Source organism: Mastigoproctus giganteus, chromosome 12, assembly GCF_048544385.1.
Source record: "Mastigoproctus giganteus isolate SK-2022 chromosome 12, ASM4854438v1, whole genome shotgun sequence".
Lineage (NCBI taxonomy): Eukaryota > Metazoa > Arthropoda > Arachnida > Uropygi > Thelyphonidae > Mastigoproctus > Mastigoproctus giganteus.
This window is the reverse complement of record NC_143586.1, coordinates 41,412,531-41,429,036: the sequence shown is the minus strand read 5'-3', so window position 1 is coordinate 41,429,036 and position 16,506 is coordinate 41,412,531. Positions and strand designations below refer to the sequence as shown.

At 35.2% G+C, this 16,506-nt stretch overlaps 1 protein-coding gene across 1 annotated transcript in view; it reads right to left on the bottom strand.

Moving 5' to 3' along the window:
- Nucleotides 1–16,506, bottom strand: part of Msh6 (DNA mismatch repair protein Msh6) — a 212,424-nt gene that overhangs the window by 69,086 nt on the left and 126,832 nt on the right. The window contains exons 19-23 of the mRNA XM_090385739.1: nt 16,237–16,399; nt 15,958–16,134; nt 7,765–7,849; nt 5,198–5,252; nt 4,968–5,068 (exon numbers count right to left, since the gene is read on the bottom strand). Coding sequence (XP_090241865.1) covers nt 4,968–5,068; nt 5,198–5,252; nt 7,765–7,849; nt 15,958–16,134; nt 16,237–16,399 — 581 coding nt within the window. The remainder of the gene's footprint in view (nt 1–4,967; nt 5,069–5,197; nt 5,253–7,764; nt 7,850–15,957; nt 16,135–16,236; nt 16,400–16,506) is intronic.

Below are 16,506 nucleotides of genomic sequence, written 5' to 3'. Positions count from 1 at the left end.
CTGCCAAGATGGTAAGGTTGTGCAAGGCTGCCCAGTTCTGGAGCTTCACAAGCGCTGCATTTGCAATAATTTCCAAAGATGACCTAGTGTCCGCATGCACCAACAGGACAAGGTCGTCTGCAAAGGCCAAGGGCTCAGCCCCCCCTAAAGGTCCAAGCCCACGAACTCGTCCAAGACAATAGACTAGAGGAACGGGCCAAGCACAGAGCCCTGCGGACATCCTCGGTGGATGAATCTGGTAACTGTCTGATATTTGTTAGTAACTCATACTTTTCTGTTTAGATAAGACTTCAAACTGTTATATAGATTTTTAGAAACACTTGATTGCCGAAGTCTTCGAACAATGCTGGGCCACCACAGGCGGCTGAAAGCTCCAGCAAAATCCACCAATATAGCAAGAGAGTACTTGAAAGAGGAGTGCATTGCTTGGGTGATTACATTGTTGATAGTGTCTTCAGTGCTGCAGCCTGTTTTAAAGCCATATTGTTTTTCAGAGTAGACGCTCCAGTAGTTTGGCCATCACGGAGAGTAAGGCAATCGGGCGATATGAGGCTGGGTTCTGTGGTGACTTGTCCGAGTTTTTCAGAATTAGTTGCAGTCTTCCATGAAGCTGGGAAGGTGCCCTCTGCCAGACACTTATTCAGTAGGCTTAGAAGTATAGCTGGGCAGGCCTCAGCGAATTTTTTGAGAACTTCTACCTCCAGCAGGTCTGCACCTGGTGTTTTTCTGTCTTTCATCTTGTTAATTGCCAGGTCCATCTCAAAACCGGTGAACAGGGACTCCACCATTGCTGTGTGGTATTTTAAATTCTGGTTGATAATTTCTTGTTGCTATCAAGTCAAGGGTGCCTCTTGAACAGGGTAAATGGTATCAAAAATGTTATTTATAGTGTCCTCCCAGGTATAGGTGGAAGTACCGTCTATTTTCAGTGTTGTATCAAACACCTCGCCACGTGGTAATTTATTAGTTCCAATTTTGAAAACGATGCCCCAGGGGTTCTCATTTCCGGAGGTTGACACCAGAGTTTGCCATGATTGCTTTTTGTTTTTTTTGCAAATTTCTTTAGTATATTCATTCCTGACTGTGCGGTAAGCTTCCCGGGCTGCAGTAATCTCTTGGGGGGGGGGACATCGTCACCCTTGCCCACTGGAGCATTTTCCTAGCATGGTGGACCCTTTTTCTTAGGTCGTCTAGCTGGTGGTTTGACCAAGGGGTCAGCATACCTGTAGGGCCTTCTGCATGGGATGGAAAGGTCGCAGACGCTTCTGATAGTAGCGGTAATGCTTTTCACACAGTCATCCGGAGTTAGTGTGTCAGAGAGTGGAATATCTTTAGGGGGTCTTGTTGACAGTTCAGTTCGAAAGCGCTCCCAGTCAGTCTTCTTGACGTTATAATGTATCACATCTCTGGGGACTGGAGGGGTACATTCCAGAGAGTGAACCAGGGAGAATGATATCGCTCTGCGGTCCGATGTAGTCCAGGATTCTTGAACAGTCCATCTGGCGAGCTTGACAGCAATATCTGGAGTCACCGCTGTAACGTCAATGTTGCTCTCCCAGAGGTGGCTGCTATAGGTGTGGAGAGAACCAGCGCGGTTCATAACTTGAAGTCCTGTTGTGAGGTAGAAATCTTCGAGTCGTGCACCATTCCTATGAGCAGACCTGTCAGGTGTGTGACTGTGCCAAAGCACAGATCAGCAGTTTGCGTCCATGGTTAGCAGCAACTTCCCCCCCCTGAAAGAAGTTGGAGAGCTGCCTGGATAGTTGAGATTGCTGGGGAAATATCTTCTCCAGGATGGGTATATAAGGACAACATGAAGAGTGGACCCAGCGGAGTTATAATTTGTGTGCAGGCACTGTTTGCAGTACAGAGTGGCGTTATCTTGGTAGTGATATCTGGATTTATGACTATTATTGCAGCCCAAGGGTTCCCTGTTCTGCAATAAACTGTTTTGTACATTGCAGTATCCTGTAACCACTCCCCGAGCGGACATAGGGTTCTTGAAGTAAGACCACATCTATTTGATTTTCCTCTATTTTTACTTTTAGCTGGTCGGCTACCCACCCTAGCTCTCTGTGCATTTTGTTGGACAATTCTTATTTCTTTGTAGTTATTGGTTAAAGGGGCTCTATCCATAGTTAATTCTCATTTGGTACAGACTTTTAGCTTTTAGGTATACTGGACAGTTTCCATCCCTGATTGAGTGCTGGTGGGGTGCCTTGGCTTCCTTAAAGTTGGCACAAGTTGGTGGTTGATCTTTTGCTGGGCAGTCCCTGTATCCATGCCCTTTTTGGGCACAGTGGCCACATGTCGACTCTCGCTGGTTGCACGTGTGCGAAGTGTGGCCAAAGCGAAGACATTTATAGCATTTGGGGACAGGAATATGTTCTTTAAATCTGTGGCTTCCCCAGCCAATAAAAATACGGCGCTGCTTTCCTAGGATTTGCCACGCTCTAGTAGAGAGATGGATTACCCAGTTTACGTTAGAGTGAGTTTTTGATTTAGTCTTGTATTTTGGAGTGACATCATCTTCATCTGCATTTTCATGTAAGTGCAGGCTGAGGTTTTTACTGTAAATTTCTTCTGCAAGTTCTTCGGGGGTGATGCCCTGAAGGCCCTTTTTTCCTACAATTGAAGGCCCTTTTTTCTTGGGAGCTTCTGCCCTTAGTCCAAATTTGGTCATATTGGCATTGTTAAGGATAGTTTGTGCCTCTTCCCTGGTGTCTGTTTCTATCACCACGCCTGGGTGGCTGGTCTTCCGGATACTCCAATCTTGACAGTCTTCATTTGCTCCTTTAAATTAGCTGTCAGGGTCTGTTTGATGGCTTCACTAGTGTCAAGCTGTGCATCCTCTACCGGTTTAATCAAAATGATGTGCGATTCTGGCTTTCGTGTTGTCCTCTTGGTCTGGGAAATGTCAGGTTTATTAGGTGCAACAGGCGTGCCATTCCTCAACGCCTCTGCAAAGGTTGGGGGCATTGTTGCATTTTATTTCCCCCTTCCTGCGAAAGAACTTCCAGTTTGGATTGTAATCGTTCATGTTCAATATGGAGATTTAGGATTACCGTCTCCATTTTGCTGAAGATGGTGAGAATGTCAGTGCGGATAGCAGCAGTGACTCTGTTGGATTTCTTGCCCAAATATTCATCAAGTGTCCCTCTAATAGCAAATGACTTGGTCCACAGGAGTTCCTGATAGTGGGGCACTCTGAGTAAGGGGAGAGGCTTGGGTATTATTATCCTTGTGGTTGGAATCACTTGTTGATTCGTTTTCTCCCTCGTCTGGATTTTCCTTTGCTTGTGAGTCTGTCGCCGATTTTCTTCCATACCTCTTTAGTTTTAATTTCGAATATTTAGTTGTCTCTTCATTTGTAGCTGGCGCTTCATTTCTTGAGCGGATAGAGTAGTCAGACCACAGCCGGTCGTGTGTACAATGTTTCCTATAGTGGAAACATTGCACACTTGTGCTGTGTGTCTGGCCACTTTGCAATCAGCCAGGAACAGTCACCTGCAGAGTAGCCAGCTGATTCTCAGCTGGCTGTGGTCATGGGTCATGTCTTCCTTACTACAAGGAAGACATAACCATCCTTCTATGAGTAGAAGGAAGCCTCCTCTCTCATCCCTAAGTCAGAAAGAGGCTAGTCCATAAGATTCTCTGGCAAACTGCCTTCATACATAGTAGGAAGGATAAGCAAGGAAAGGAGAAAGAGGAGGAGGCAGAAGGTTGTGATTACATGGTGCTTGGGTAGGACATGACCAACTATCAACAGGGGAGTGTCCGGATATTAACGGTAGGACAGTATATACATGTAACATATAAAAGCAAAATCATATGTCCAACGCAACACATACATTAGTCAAACCAACGTATACGTTAGTCATACAAGCATCACTAGGACTCCTATTCATGATATCACTGCAACCATTTCATTTTGTTATTTTGTGACTTTGCTGAAACTGCATCTTGCAGTTCAATGTATTTTTACTCTATTTCTCTGTATGTTTTTAATTCATTACCAGGTGCCTATTATTGAGAATTCATATAGTACAGCTGATGTGTTTTCTTTCATAAACAAATGAATTTTTTTTTAATGAATTTTCATTTGAAAAGTGATAAATTAATACTTGAGAGATATTAAATTACGAGTAGTGCTTATTCTCAGAGCTAACTTGATGGCAGATCAAGTTGTAAAACTCAACAGCCCCATGATCTGTAAAAAACATTATGAATTATAAATTTATAATTTTTTAAAAAAAATTCTGGAAAAAAAAATTCCAAAAAGGTCAAGAATGCTGTATCCAAATTTTGTTGTAGTTAAGCTGTTACATGTTATAGAGTAAAATAAATCTTAAATTTGCATTTTAAAATTAAACAAAATTAAAATTTTTAATCAGAGGCACAAGCACTGCATGCACATTTTGCATTATGCATTGTTATTTTATTTTCCAACCTAACTCTGCTTGTTTTTAGAAGCCACACAATTTAAATGCTTCTTGTGTTACATATGAAAAGTGCTGAAAAATTCTACATATAAAATAACCCGAAAATAGACTATTTTGGAGAAAAAAGGTGAGAGATAGGTAACAACTTGAACACTGATGAAGACAGATCTGGTGATAACCATGTAAGACAAAGCTTTAGAAATAATGGTGGCAATGTTTTAAATTTTAGAGCATTTTTGTAAGAATATAGAGAAGTGTAAACCAGCCAGAAAATAAGCAAAGAAAGCAAATGCTAGTTGTCTTAGATGCAAAAGTTTTATTTCTATTAATTTTTTTAATTTAAAAAGGTAAAGTTTGTTTTTCATAAAAAAATATAACAACCAATATTTACTCAAAGCATAACAAAAAGTATAAAAATATGAAATTCCCACATAGTAACAGACTTTTCCAAGTCTAACTGGTAAGTATTTTAACTTATGACTAACATTTTTCAGTTCCATAAAATATTTCATATGACAAACTTACCTTACAGCCAAATATTTTTTTTTGTGCTTCCAAATAAGCATCCAGTTCTTTCTTCTTTTCTGTAATTTCTTTCATGGCCAAATCATATTGTTTATCAACACCTATTGAGGGAAAAATATTTGCAAGTTTTAACTGTTTTGTTCCATAAGTTTTAAGCAAAATGAAGAAAATTTTATACCTTTCTTTTATAAAAAAGTTAAGCAATAGCTAGAGAAAGATTTTAACCTTACCTTTACTGGGAATAATTTTGCCATCTTTCTTTGCTTTTTCGTGGTTAAATGCATCCTGTTAAACAGAAATTCGATAAAATTCCATTCTACTATACATGGTTTAAAATCTAACTTACCACTAAAATTTCTTTTGTGCAAGGCAGAAAAATATTACACGAACAAATTGCAAATTCTCATTTGTATTAGATATATATAATGAATTGATATGAAGATAAAGTGCAATCAAAAAGTTCTGGGACTGAACTGTTAATTGGGAAATGAAATTTATTGGCCATTTGGATGGATTTCTTCCTTAACTGTATACAATGCTTCCAGGACTTCTTGCAACATTCCTGATTAAGCTTCCTTTGAAACTGCTAATAGTTCCTGTGTCATATTCTGAATAATTTCTTGTCATTGCATAACTGTGACCTTTCACAAGAAATTCTTGAATAGAAAGCAATGAATGTGCCCAGGCAGTGTCATGAGGCAGATGACAATTTCCTGAAGTGCACTTTTCCGGAAAAATTTCTCTGAAAAGTATTGGGCAATGAATGCTGTTTAGAACACTGATTGCTCAGTATGTACTGTAGAACTATTTTATAGTATTTCTGGTTTGCTGTCTGAACATGTAGAAAAAATTCATAATTAATAATGCATCCCATAAGTGAGTCAAAAAATATAAGCATGACCTTCACAACTGATTGAGATTGTCTTGCTTTTTTTTTGAGCCTTGGAGAAAACTGAGTCTTCCACTGAGAGGGGCCATTGTTTCTGAATCATGGCTAAATATCCACAATTCATCACTATTAATGATGGAAGGAAAAGTGTAGGTCAGCAGGACGTTGACAAAGATCCAAGGCAGAAACTTGGCTGAAATATGCTGAATTCCCAAATTTTGTGAACCTCATTTTAAAATTGATTGACATAACCCAGAAGAAACACCAGTATCACTAGGAACTTTGCAAATAGTTAAGTGATCACTCCTGAGCAGATCATGAACAAGGGCCCCTGTTTAAACTTTGTGAATCACTGAAGTCTTTGAAAGCACAGCATGTTCTCCAAACCTTCTCCCTAATTTGAAGCAAAATTTGGCAAATTTGGTTCTCAAATAAAATCATTCATTTTCAAATGTATCACAAAAAACACCTTTATTTAACACATGCCAATTCAGAATGATTGTAGAAAAATGGACAGTTTGTGATTACATCTAGATGATATCATCAAACAATGTTGTAATATGTTGCAACTTGCTATAATGCTGCAATTTCAGGAATAAATTCAGTCACTGAACTTTTTGACAACACCTCATAAATCTCAGAATTTCAGCATTTTCCAAGGAAATTGTACAGAACAACTTTGCACAGATGAGGTTTTTGCCATTACTAATGTCTTCACTAATTCCACCTAATACCCTTGATTTTTTTTTTCTCACCAAAAAACCTTTCAAAATACATGGTTAAATGTTAGCTGTTCTCAAAGTACCTCACAAACCACATTTCAGTGATGGTCTCTTCTCCAATGGAGCCTATGTCTTATGGCTATTCTCAGCCTTGGTATTATTTGGCATTAGAAGACAGTAAAGTGGGATGATATGCTTGATTTCTATTCCTCTTTTCCTTTATTGAACTATTGTTTTAAATCTTTGTATCCTAATATTATATCACTTCACACGCCAATGAAATTATCCTTGACTTTAAAAAGAAGTCCTCTCTACACCTCCACCAATATTACTAAATATTAGTGGGTGGAGGAAGAATATTTATAGATAAGGCACACAGCAGAAATTGAACTTCTGACCTAATATATGCAATTCCACCTCTTTTCTCCAAAACATGCCACAATTAGTTAAAATTTATTCACAGTTCAAATCATCACACTAACTTTTCCTCTGTGAATTCTTCATAACTTTTGCATTATGAACTAAATCAGGCATTTTGTGCAACTTTTCCACAAAATGCTCAAATTAAAGAGAAATTCCATGCTTAATTAAATTAAAATATAAAAGTAATAGTTTCTGCTGCTTAGATGTGAAAAACAAAGCAAAATGTTTATCAGAATAAAAGATAAAAAAAATTATAGAGATACTCTACCTCTGGAAAATGGCTTTAGGCCTAGTTTACACATATAAATTGTTTTAAAAAGTGTAATTTATTTTTCACAGTGGGGTAAATAAAAAAAAAAAAAAAAAAAAAAAAAAAAAATAGTTTACTCTACCATTTCAAATTGAAACTAATTAACTCATTTAAAAAAATCCTGTAGTTGATAACAGGAAGTAACCTTAAATTCACGTGGCAACCAAACTGCTATCCCCTGAAACTGTCAATACGGTTATAATGAACTAAAAATTTACAGTATGTTATTGTGGCTAATTAAGCCAGGTAATTCGATTAATCACTATTATCATAATAACCAAATCATATTCCTTGGAATCTTTTATAACATTTTGGTAATTTTTTCTTCTTCTTCTTCTGCTGATTGAGGCAAAATTAATATTATGTAATAATATTTTTACAAGTTATAAATTAATGCACTTTGATGATTTAAAAAAAGGAATTGGGGAGAAAAGAAAAGAAACAGTTTCTTACATCAAAAAATTGCAAAGCATCTTTAAGATCTGGAAATTGTCCTCCATCAGCCAAAAATGTGACACATTTTTGAAGAGTTGAAGACCTAAAGAAAATGTCAACAGTTTATTTTTATATGCTGATTTTAAAAAATAAAATGGACTTCGCTACTATTTATTCAGAGTTAAAATAAAAGTCACAGTATTGGCATAGAGCAGTGATGAAGTTTTACATCCCAAAATAAACCAAAAATAATCTCCACATGCAAAAAAATACAACTAAAATTAGTAAATAATCTTTATTGCTATTATAAAAAAGGCAACAATACTTGAGTTCTTAATGAGAACTTTCTTGCAGTGTAATTCTGCACACAGTTATTACACTTACACTTTTTACCATTAGTGTGGCTAAGAGTGTTACATGTTTATCTTCAAATAAAAAAAAAAAAACTTTTTTTTGTAACAACTTATTTATAGGTGACCATATGTCCATATATTTTTCTATGCATGCTGCTTGTGGCATGTACCACCACTGGTATAGCACATCCACAAATCCAATCGCATCTACTTTAATTCTAGTAATCCTAGACAGAAAGTGAAAAAATGAAATAACTTAGAAATCTGCATTAAAGATAATAAATATTAGCCTCAATATTTAAAAAAATAAAAATACAACTAAAATGAACTTTAACCTGGCAGTAGTATGGTCTGAATGACCCTGCAGGAAAATATTTAATGCTGGTGACTCACTAGTTGGGTTAGTTGTCACTTTTGTATCTTTTTATTGGCATTTTACAGAGAGAAACACCATGCTACTAAGGAGAGTATATATGTAGTTTCAAAGGTAAGAAAAAAAAAAAAAAAAAAGAGGCAAGATGGGGAAAAAGAGGATAAGAATTCCTTTGTTGATCTTGAATGTTCTAAATTTATAGGACTTATTCTCATTAGGAGGTTTTTTGTCAACACCCCAAGGAGTTCTAAACACAACAGAAATCATGCTAAAATATAATGTAATTTTGTGCTTATCTATCTAATAAGCTGCCATATTGTTATGATATCTAATAAGCTACTGATATGCTACTTAGATGTAAAGAAACACAATGAATGACACTATATACAAATTTGTACTATGGTTCCTTATCAATAAGTAAAAAGAGCAGACTAAATCAGACAGAAGTTTTGCTTAATTTCATCAGTAAAAATAAATTTTTAAATACTTGAAAAACTAAACAGATGAGAATATAAAAATAGATATTCAAATTTTAACCTAAGTTCCTACAAGAGAAAAATTAAACACTTTTTGCAAAAAGAATCCTAAAATTAACATTTTTCCTTATCATCAACAACCATACCTATTATAATACCTATGGTCTGGATAATGTAATTTGATCTGATTATCAGCAGTGATTCTTCATACATTAAAAATTTCAAGATTAAGGAACCACTAGTTGGCATTGATAAGAGTACCAATGTGGGATTTACTTCAAGATAAAATTATTGTCATAGACAAAGTAAAGGAATTTTGCTTTCATAAAGGTGACTACAATAGTCTTAGATTAAGAATTTTTAAATTCTTTTCAATAAGATATACTGATAATGTTACAAACTGCAAATACTAAATGGAAAGCATTCAGGGAAGTAACTGTAGAAGCTACTTAGCTTTTTCTGCCAACTAAGAGATATGTTCTCTTAGACTAAGTTCTCTGAGCAGTGCAGATGGGCTGCCAGAGCAGGTCATGGAGTTTTGTCAATGATATACAGGAATTTTGCTAGCAGAGACAAGGAGGTGATTATACCTTTGTATAAGGCAATGGTCAGGCCACACCTTCAGTAGTGTGTACAGGTCTGGAGGCCTCATTTTAGGAAGAATGTAGAGTTGCTACATTCTTCCTAAAATGAAGAAGAATGTAGAGTTGCTAGAATAAGTACAGAGAAGGGCATCAAGATTGGTAAGAGGAACAAAGGGATGAGCTTATGAAGAAAGGCTTAAGTTCTGCAAGTTGCAGCATCTGGAGACTAGGCACCTGCGAGGTGATCTGATTGAGGTGTATAAGGCCTTGAATGGTTTGAGCAAGCGCAATGCTGACGAGATACTTCTGCTTGCTCAGACTAAGAACCTGAGGGGGGCATAGATTCAAATTGAGGAAAGACAGTTGTAGAATAGATGTGCGGAAGTGTGCCTTTAGCCAGCGGGTAGTTGATTGCTGGAACAGACTTTCATCTGTTGTTATGGAAGTTAACCGGATGGCAAAATGGGAAGGATTTTTTTTTTTTTGTTGTTGATGCTGTATAAGCTTGCTTTCTTGCATCATATGCCTCAACTAATGCTAATGCTCAAGATTAAGACCTAAATAGATGTCAGATTAATTAATGAGACAGTGGCAAAGAAGGAAATGCGTGGGATGGTTATAAATTATTAGGGGACATGGAAACTTGATTTTGGTTGCAGACTAATTTAGGCTATAAACATAAATTAGTCTATAACCAAGTTATTAAGGAGGTTAGAGAAGATAAGGCAGATTACAAGGACTTTGGATGAGAATGCAAAGAAAAGTAGCAAAGAATCCTTTGCTTATTTAACACTAGAGTAAAATAGAAAAACCACATTGATAAAATAGTTATGGATGGCATAACTATTGATGATCCTGTTCAGATTACTGATAAAATGAATATTTTGCATCTATATTCATGCATGAAGAAGTCCTTAGGGATGGGGACAGCGTAAGTATACCAAGTTATAACTGGTTGCTAAATGATTCTGTGATAATTGAGAGGAACATGAAAGAGAAACTGTTGAAGCTAAAAGTAAAGGAGACACCAAAAGTAATATCAGAATCAGTTCAATTATATTGGTTAAATGGATTCCAGACTTTAACCATAATAAAATAAGCAGCAAAATAGATAAACAAACCTTCAGCCATAATTCTAAGAGCATCCGTGGATTCATGAGATGTGCCTATCTATTGTAGATGTGCAATTCTCTCCTATTCACAAGGGAAGGGGGGGATCAAAGGGTGCAGTGAGTGATTAGACCAGTTAGCATGGCTTTTTAAAGGGCAAACAATCAAGCCAAGTGGTCAAAGAAGTAATGCAGGATCATCTTGAAAGGAAAGTAGCAATACAGCAATCACAGCAGAGCTTTGTTAAGAGGAGATCCTGTCTGATCAATATTTTTAGCCACTATGATACAGTAACAAAAGAGCTGAATGCAAGTTGTCATTATATGTTTAGATTTCAAATAAGTTTTGGAACTGTTCCATGAAAAGGACTGCTTGACAAATTAATGAAATATGGCAATGGAGCAAGCTACTGTTATGGATAAAGGGATGGTTGAGTTGAAGAAAACAGATTGGTTATTAATGGGAACTGCTCTACTAGAGCAGAAAAAATTAAACTTGAACTAATGTTATTAGGACAGTCCCTTGGAGTTTGGTGCTGAGTCCTGTATTCTTTTTCAATATTCATTAATGATACTGATGAAGACATGGATAGCTTAATGTCTAAGTTTAAAGATGATATGAAAGTTGGCAGAGTGATTAATGACAGAGAATACCAGTGAAATAAGAACAGGAAAAATTAGACAGATAAGCTGAGAAATGGCAATTGACAATGATAAATGTGAGGTACTAAATATGGATGGCAGTAATTCCAGAACACACTAATTTATGATATGCTATTCTCTAAGCCATGCAGACAGACTCTTGGTGTTTTGTATCAATGATATAAAATAATTTTGTCAGAAGAGACAAGGAAGTGATTATCTCACATAAGGCAATGATTAAGCTGTATTTTGAGTACTACATACAGGTCTGGAAGCCTCATTTTAAGAAGTATGTGGACCTGTTGGAATGAGTGCAGAGAAGAGCAACAAGATTATTGCTCTTCTTTGCAAGTTTCCAGATGATGATGCAGTTCTGCAGAACTGAATCATCTGGAAACTAGGTGACTGAGAGGAGACCTGACTGAAGTGTTTAAGACTTTAAATGGATTGAGTAAACTGAAAATTGATGGCACCCATACTCTTTCTTGAACGACATACAAGGGACAAAAATTTAAATTGAAAAAGGATTGTTAGAGGATAGATATGCAAAAATTTGCTTTCAGAGAGAGAGAGAGAGAGAGAGAGACTGGTTGATTTTTGGAACAAGCTTCCATCTGCTCTTGTGGAAGTGGGTAGTTTGAATAAAGGAAGAAAGAGAAAATTAGAGGAGATGAATAAATGAGGAGTAGTATTTTTATTTTATTTTTTTGGCTGATGCTGTAAAGACTTCCTTCTTTGCACCATTTACTATTAATAATCCTATTTTTCACTAATACTTATTCCCCCCCCCCCCACGTTTCAGACTTTTCTTTATAACAAGTGTCAGTTTGAAGATTACTGTGTTTGTTATAAACTAACATGCTATTCTTTATTATGACCTTAAAATTTCCAATAAGTGCTGAAAGTAAACATGTGGAAAGAGCAAGAGTAATTGGAACAGAAGATAAAGTACTTGATAGACCAGTGTGCCGCAGAAAATGCAAATAAAAAAAATAATAATAAATCCAAGTTTTATAATAAAAATTAATTGAAATAAAAATCTGTTTATTTGCGCTGCACAGAATCCCAGCCCCTTCCAGCTGTCAATGTGATGTCACATTTTGATTCCTAGTACTAGATCTGTTCACCTTTAATTCTTTATTCACATTTTGATCCCTAGAAGTAGATCTGTTCACCTTTATTTGACCATTCTTATCACTTGAGGGTCTCTCCCAGGCACCCTGCAGTTGTATAAGTGCAACTTGTAAGCAGGATAATAAGAAATTTCCTTTGTGTTTTTATGTCTCTAAAATGTCATATTCAGTTAATTTGTATAGAACAGGTATTTTAAATTAACTGTAATAGTACATTCTAGAAGTTTATAACAAGCCAATCATTTTGTTTAGAAATTATTAGCGACGGATAAATTTTTAGTGAAAGGAAATCAAAAGAGGCAAATTGATAACAATGAGCTTGGACAAAAAGGACAAAAACGAGTAACCATCAACAAAGAAGAAGACATATTATCGTAAATATGATGATGATTATTTGAGGATGGGATTTTCATATGCTGGTACCCAAGATTGTCCTCAACCTTTGTGTGGCATGTGGTTTAAAATTGTCAACTGTATCAATGGTGCCGAGTAAATTGCAACATCATTTTTCTATGAAACATGAGAATTTATCATCCAAAACTGTGGAGTTTTTGAAAGACTGATGGCCAAGGTACGGAATTTTATAATATGGCTAAAATATCACATAAAGTGCAAGAAGCCAGCTATTTAGTAGCCGAACTGGTGGGAAAAAAAAAAAAAAAAGAAGAAAGAAATCTCACTGGTTGCAGAAAGTCTGATTTTACCAGCATTCCAGGTGATCATGAAAAGTATTTTGGGAGAGGAAACTGAAAAAAGAATAATAACTGTACCACTTTCGAACAGCACAATTGGCAGGCGAATAAAAGAACTGTCTGATGATACTGAATAACAAGTTGTTCGAAATATTAATAATTTTGGGCGACTGTTTGCATTGCAAGTAGATAATTCCACAGATATTAGTGGGAAAGCCCAATTAATAGCATTTGTCAGGTTTATCAAAAACTATACAATTATTATTATTATTATGTTTATGTTGTTGTTTTTGCTGTTGTTGTTGTAATGAACTCAATGAAAGAACAACCGGCCAAGATATTTTTAAAGTAATGAATAATTATTTACAAAAGTGTGGTATATCATGGAAATCGTGTATTGGCATTTGTACCGAGTGCTCCACGATGACAGGAGCACTAAAAGGATTTGTAAACTTAGTAAAATGACACAATTAAAATATTAATATTACAACACACTGTTTTAGACAGAGAAATTCTAGTAGCAGAGACAGTCATACCCAATTTAAAACTTGTACTTCAGCAAGCAGTTAAAATGGTCAATTATATCAAAAGTCGACCACAAAAAATATGTATTTTCAAAAAATTATGCAAGGAACTGGGGTCTGCATCACTTTTCTTTAATGATGCATACTGAGGTTTGATGCTATCAAAAGGAAATGTACTTATGCGATGGACGAGTTGCGTGAGGAAATGCTCATTGTTTTCACTGGAGCAATCAAAATTTTGTGATTATTTAAGTGATGAAATTTGGTGCTGTAAATTAGCTTTTCTAGCGGATTTATTCACGCAGCTTAATGAATTAAATATCAATATGCAAGGCCCACAGGAAAATTTACTCACTTGTACTGACAAGTTGTTCGCCTTTAAAGAAAAGTTGAGTATATGGAAAAAATATGTAAATGAAAAAATTTAGAAATATTTTCCTTGACTGCCAAAACGAATTATACTAAAATAATTGATGTAATAAGCAAAACATTAGAGCTGTTAAAGACAAAAATTGAGCACTGCTTTCCATCCCTTGATACCAAAAAATATTTGTGGGTAAGAGAGACCCATTTGCAACAAGAAATCCTCTGATGTTAGAACTTAATCTGCAAGAGGAAGAAGAATTCTTTGAGATTCGTGGTGACCAGTCGCTGGAAATTCACAGCGCTAATATTAGCAAAATTCAAAATGAATATCCATGAATTTCGGAAAAGACAATTAGAATTTTATTGCCATTTTCCATTTCCTACTGCGAAACACGGTTTTCCGCTTTAAACGAGATTAAATAGAGAGAGAGACTAAAGTCGGTAGAAGAGCTGACAGTAATCCTATCCACAATAAATCCTCTTATTAAAAAATTGTGTGCTTCCATCAAACCCACCGTCTCACTGGTTAAAATGTTATAATTGTATATTTGTTTGTTTTTATATTTAAATATGTTAATTTTTTACATATTCTTTTAAATTTCATGTATGTTCTTTTAAATACAGTAATTTATTTTATTTTAAATTTTATACAATTCATGTATGTTCAGAAAAGAACATTGAAAGCATTAAAAACAAATAATAAGTGTATTATTAAATATACCCAATAGAAATAACTTGACAGTTTGTGAATATATGTACATATATATTATATATATGAGTATAATAGTGATTGTAGTGTGCCACAAAATTTTAGCATCTTTAAAAGTGTGCTGCAAAATTTTAGTTGTTGTTGTTATTTTAGTTTTTAGGAGCATTAGCAACTAAGGCCATATTGCTCCGAGATATGCGGTGGTCATTCCCTGACCTTTCCGCATCCTCCGTATTTGGTGGTGGCGGGCTCGAACCCCGGTCTAATCAAGAAGCGTGTGCTATGCACTGCTGCTCCTTCCCACCTGGCTACGGAGGCGCCTCAAAATTTTTTTTTTTTTTTTTTTAGTGTCTTTAAAAGTGTGCCGCAACAACTAAAAGGTTGAGAAATGCTGTGATAAATTATCATATTTATGTTGCTTAAATTGAAAATGATATTTACTGTGTGTGTGTTATGTTTTCATATATTTTATTGGCATATTTGTTTTCCCTTCTAACTCCTTATTTTCTATGTGGAACCATAGGTTAGAAACTGTGATTTTGCCAAACAGTAATTTCCTGGAACGTATCTCCTCACAGTTAGTGAGAGGTTCTAGTAGGCTCCAAAACTGTTATAAACAACTGAATTTGTCTTTTGGCTAATTTTTCTTTTTACACTTCATGCTTTATATAGTCCATTATTTATTTTCATGTCTAATTTTCTATCTTCAATAAAGACTGTTCCTAGACATATAAAATTATAAAGCTGTTCCATTTGGTTATTTAGTCTAAACTTTAAATTTTCCTTATTGCTCTCAAATCTCAAAACTTCCAACATGATTTATATAAACTACAGTAAAACAGAGTGCAAACTTCAAATAACTCATTATATGGTATTTCAAAAAAGCTTCAATGGTTTTAAAAGAACAAACAATAACACTTTGCCACATTGTTAAATTACAGCAAGTCTAGCCTTCTTTATTAGCTGAAATAATAAATTTGCTTTATTGTTGAAATTGTTAACTGATTTAAAATAAACTGATGATATGAATCGTATATGTTGGTGGTGGTAGCAGCTATCTGTTACTCCACTGGTTTGGATGGTTGATATTTCTGATAATAACCCACGATACTGAAAATTTAGTTGTATAAAATAATTAGAGGCAATTTTACTATATACATATTTACAGTAAAATTTTCTGGGAATATGTCAAAATAATTAATCTAACAGATAATGATAATAAAAAGTAATCCCAAAACATTAACTCTTACTGAAATTCCTTGGCAACTTTAGAAAATTGGTCTATAACCTCAAGTGCTGTTTTAAAACCCTCAAGAGTAGCTAGAAAATCGCCTATTTTCCTTTTACTGTAGATTTCATCTTCATAAAAAACAGCTCGACTATCTGGATGATTTTTACTACGCCTCAATGATCCTTGGGTATGAATCCTATAAGAGAGAAAAACAAGAACTGTAAGGAAAAATACATATATTAATGTGACATAACAACTGCTCATAAGCATAAGAAATCATTACATATCAGTTAATTACTTGCTCAAGAGCCTTTCAAGATCAGGAAGTTTCTTTAAAAGTGGAGTAATGTTTGCTATGATTTCTGGAATCTGTTGGAAATCCTCCACTGCATCTAATCTGTCCCTAATTGCAGTAGGATGACAGAGGGGTGTACACAGCCATTGACGAAATAATCGTTTGCCTAAAAAAAAAAAAAAATGATGTTTGATCCAAGTGATAGTAAATTGAATAATATTAACAGATATTAATACCATGTATGATCTTAAATTACAAAGTAAGTTAGCACAC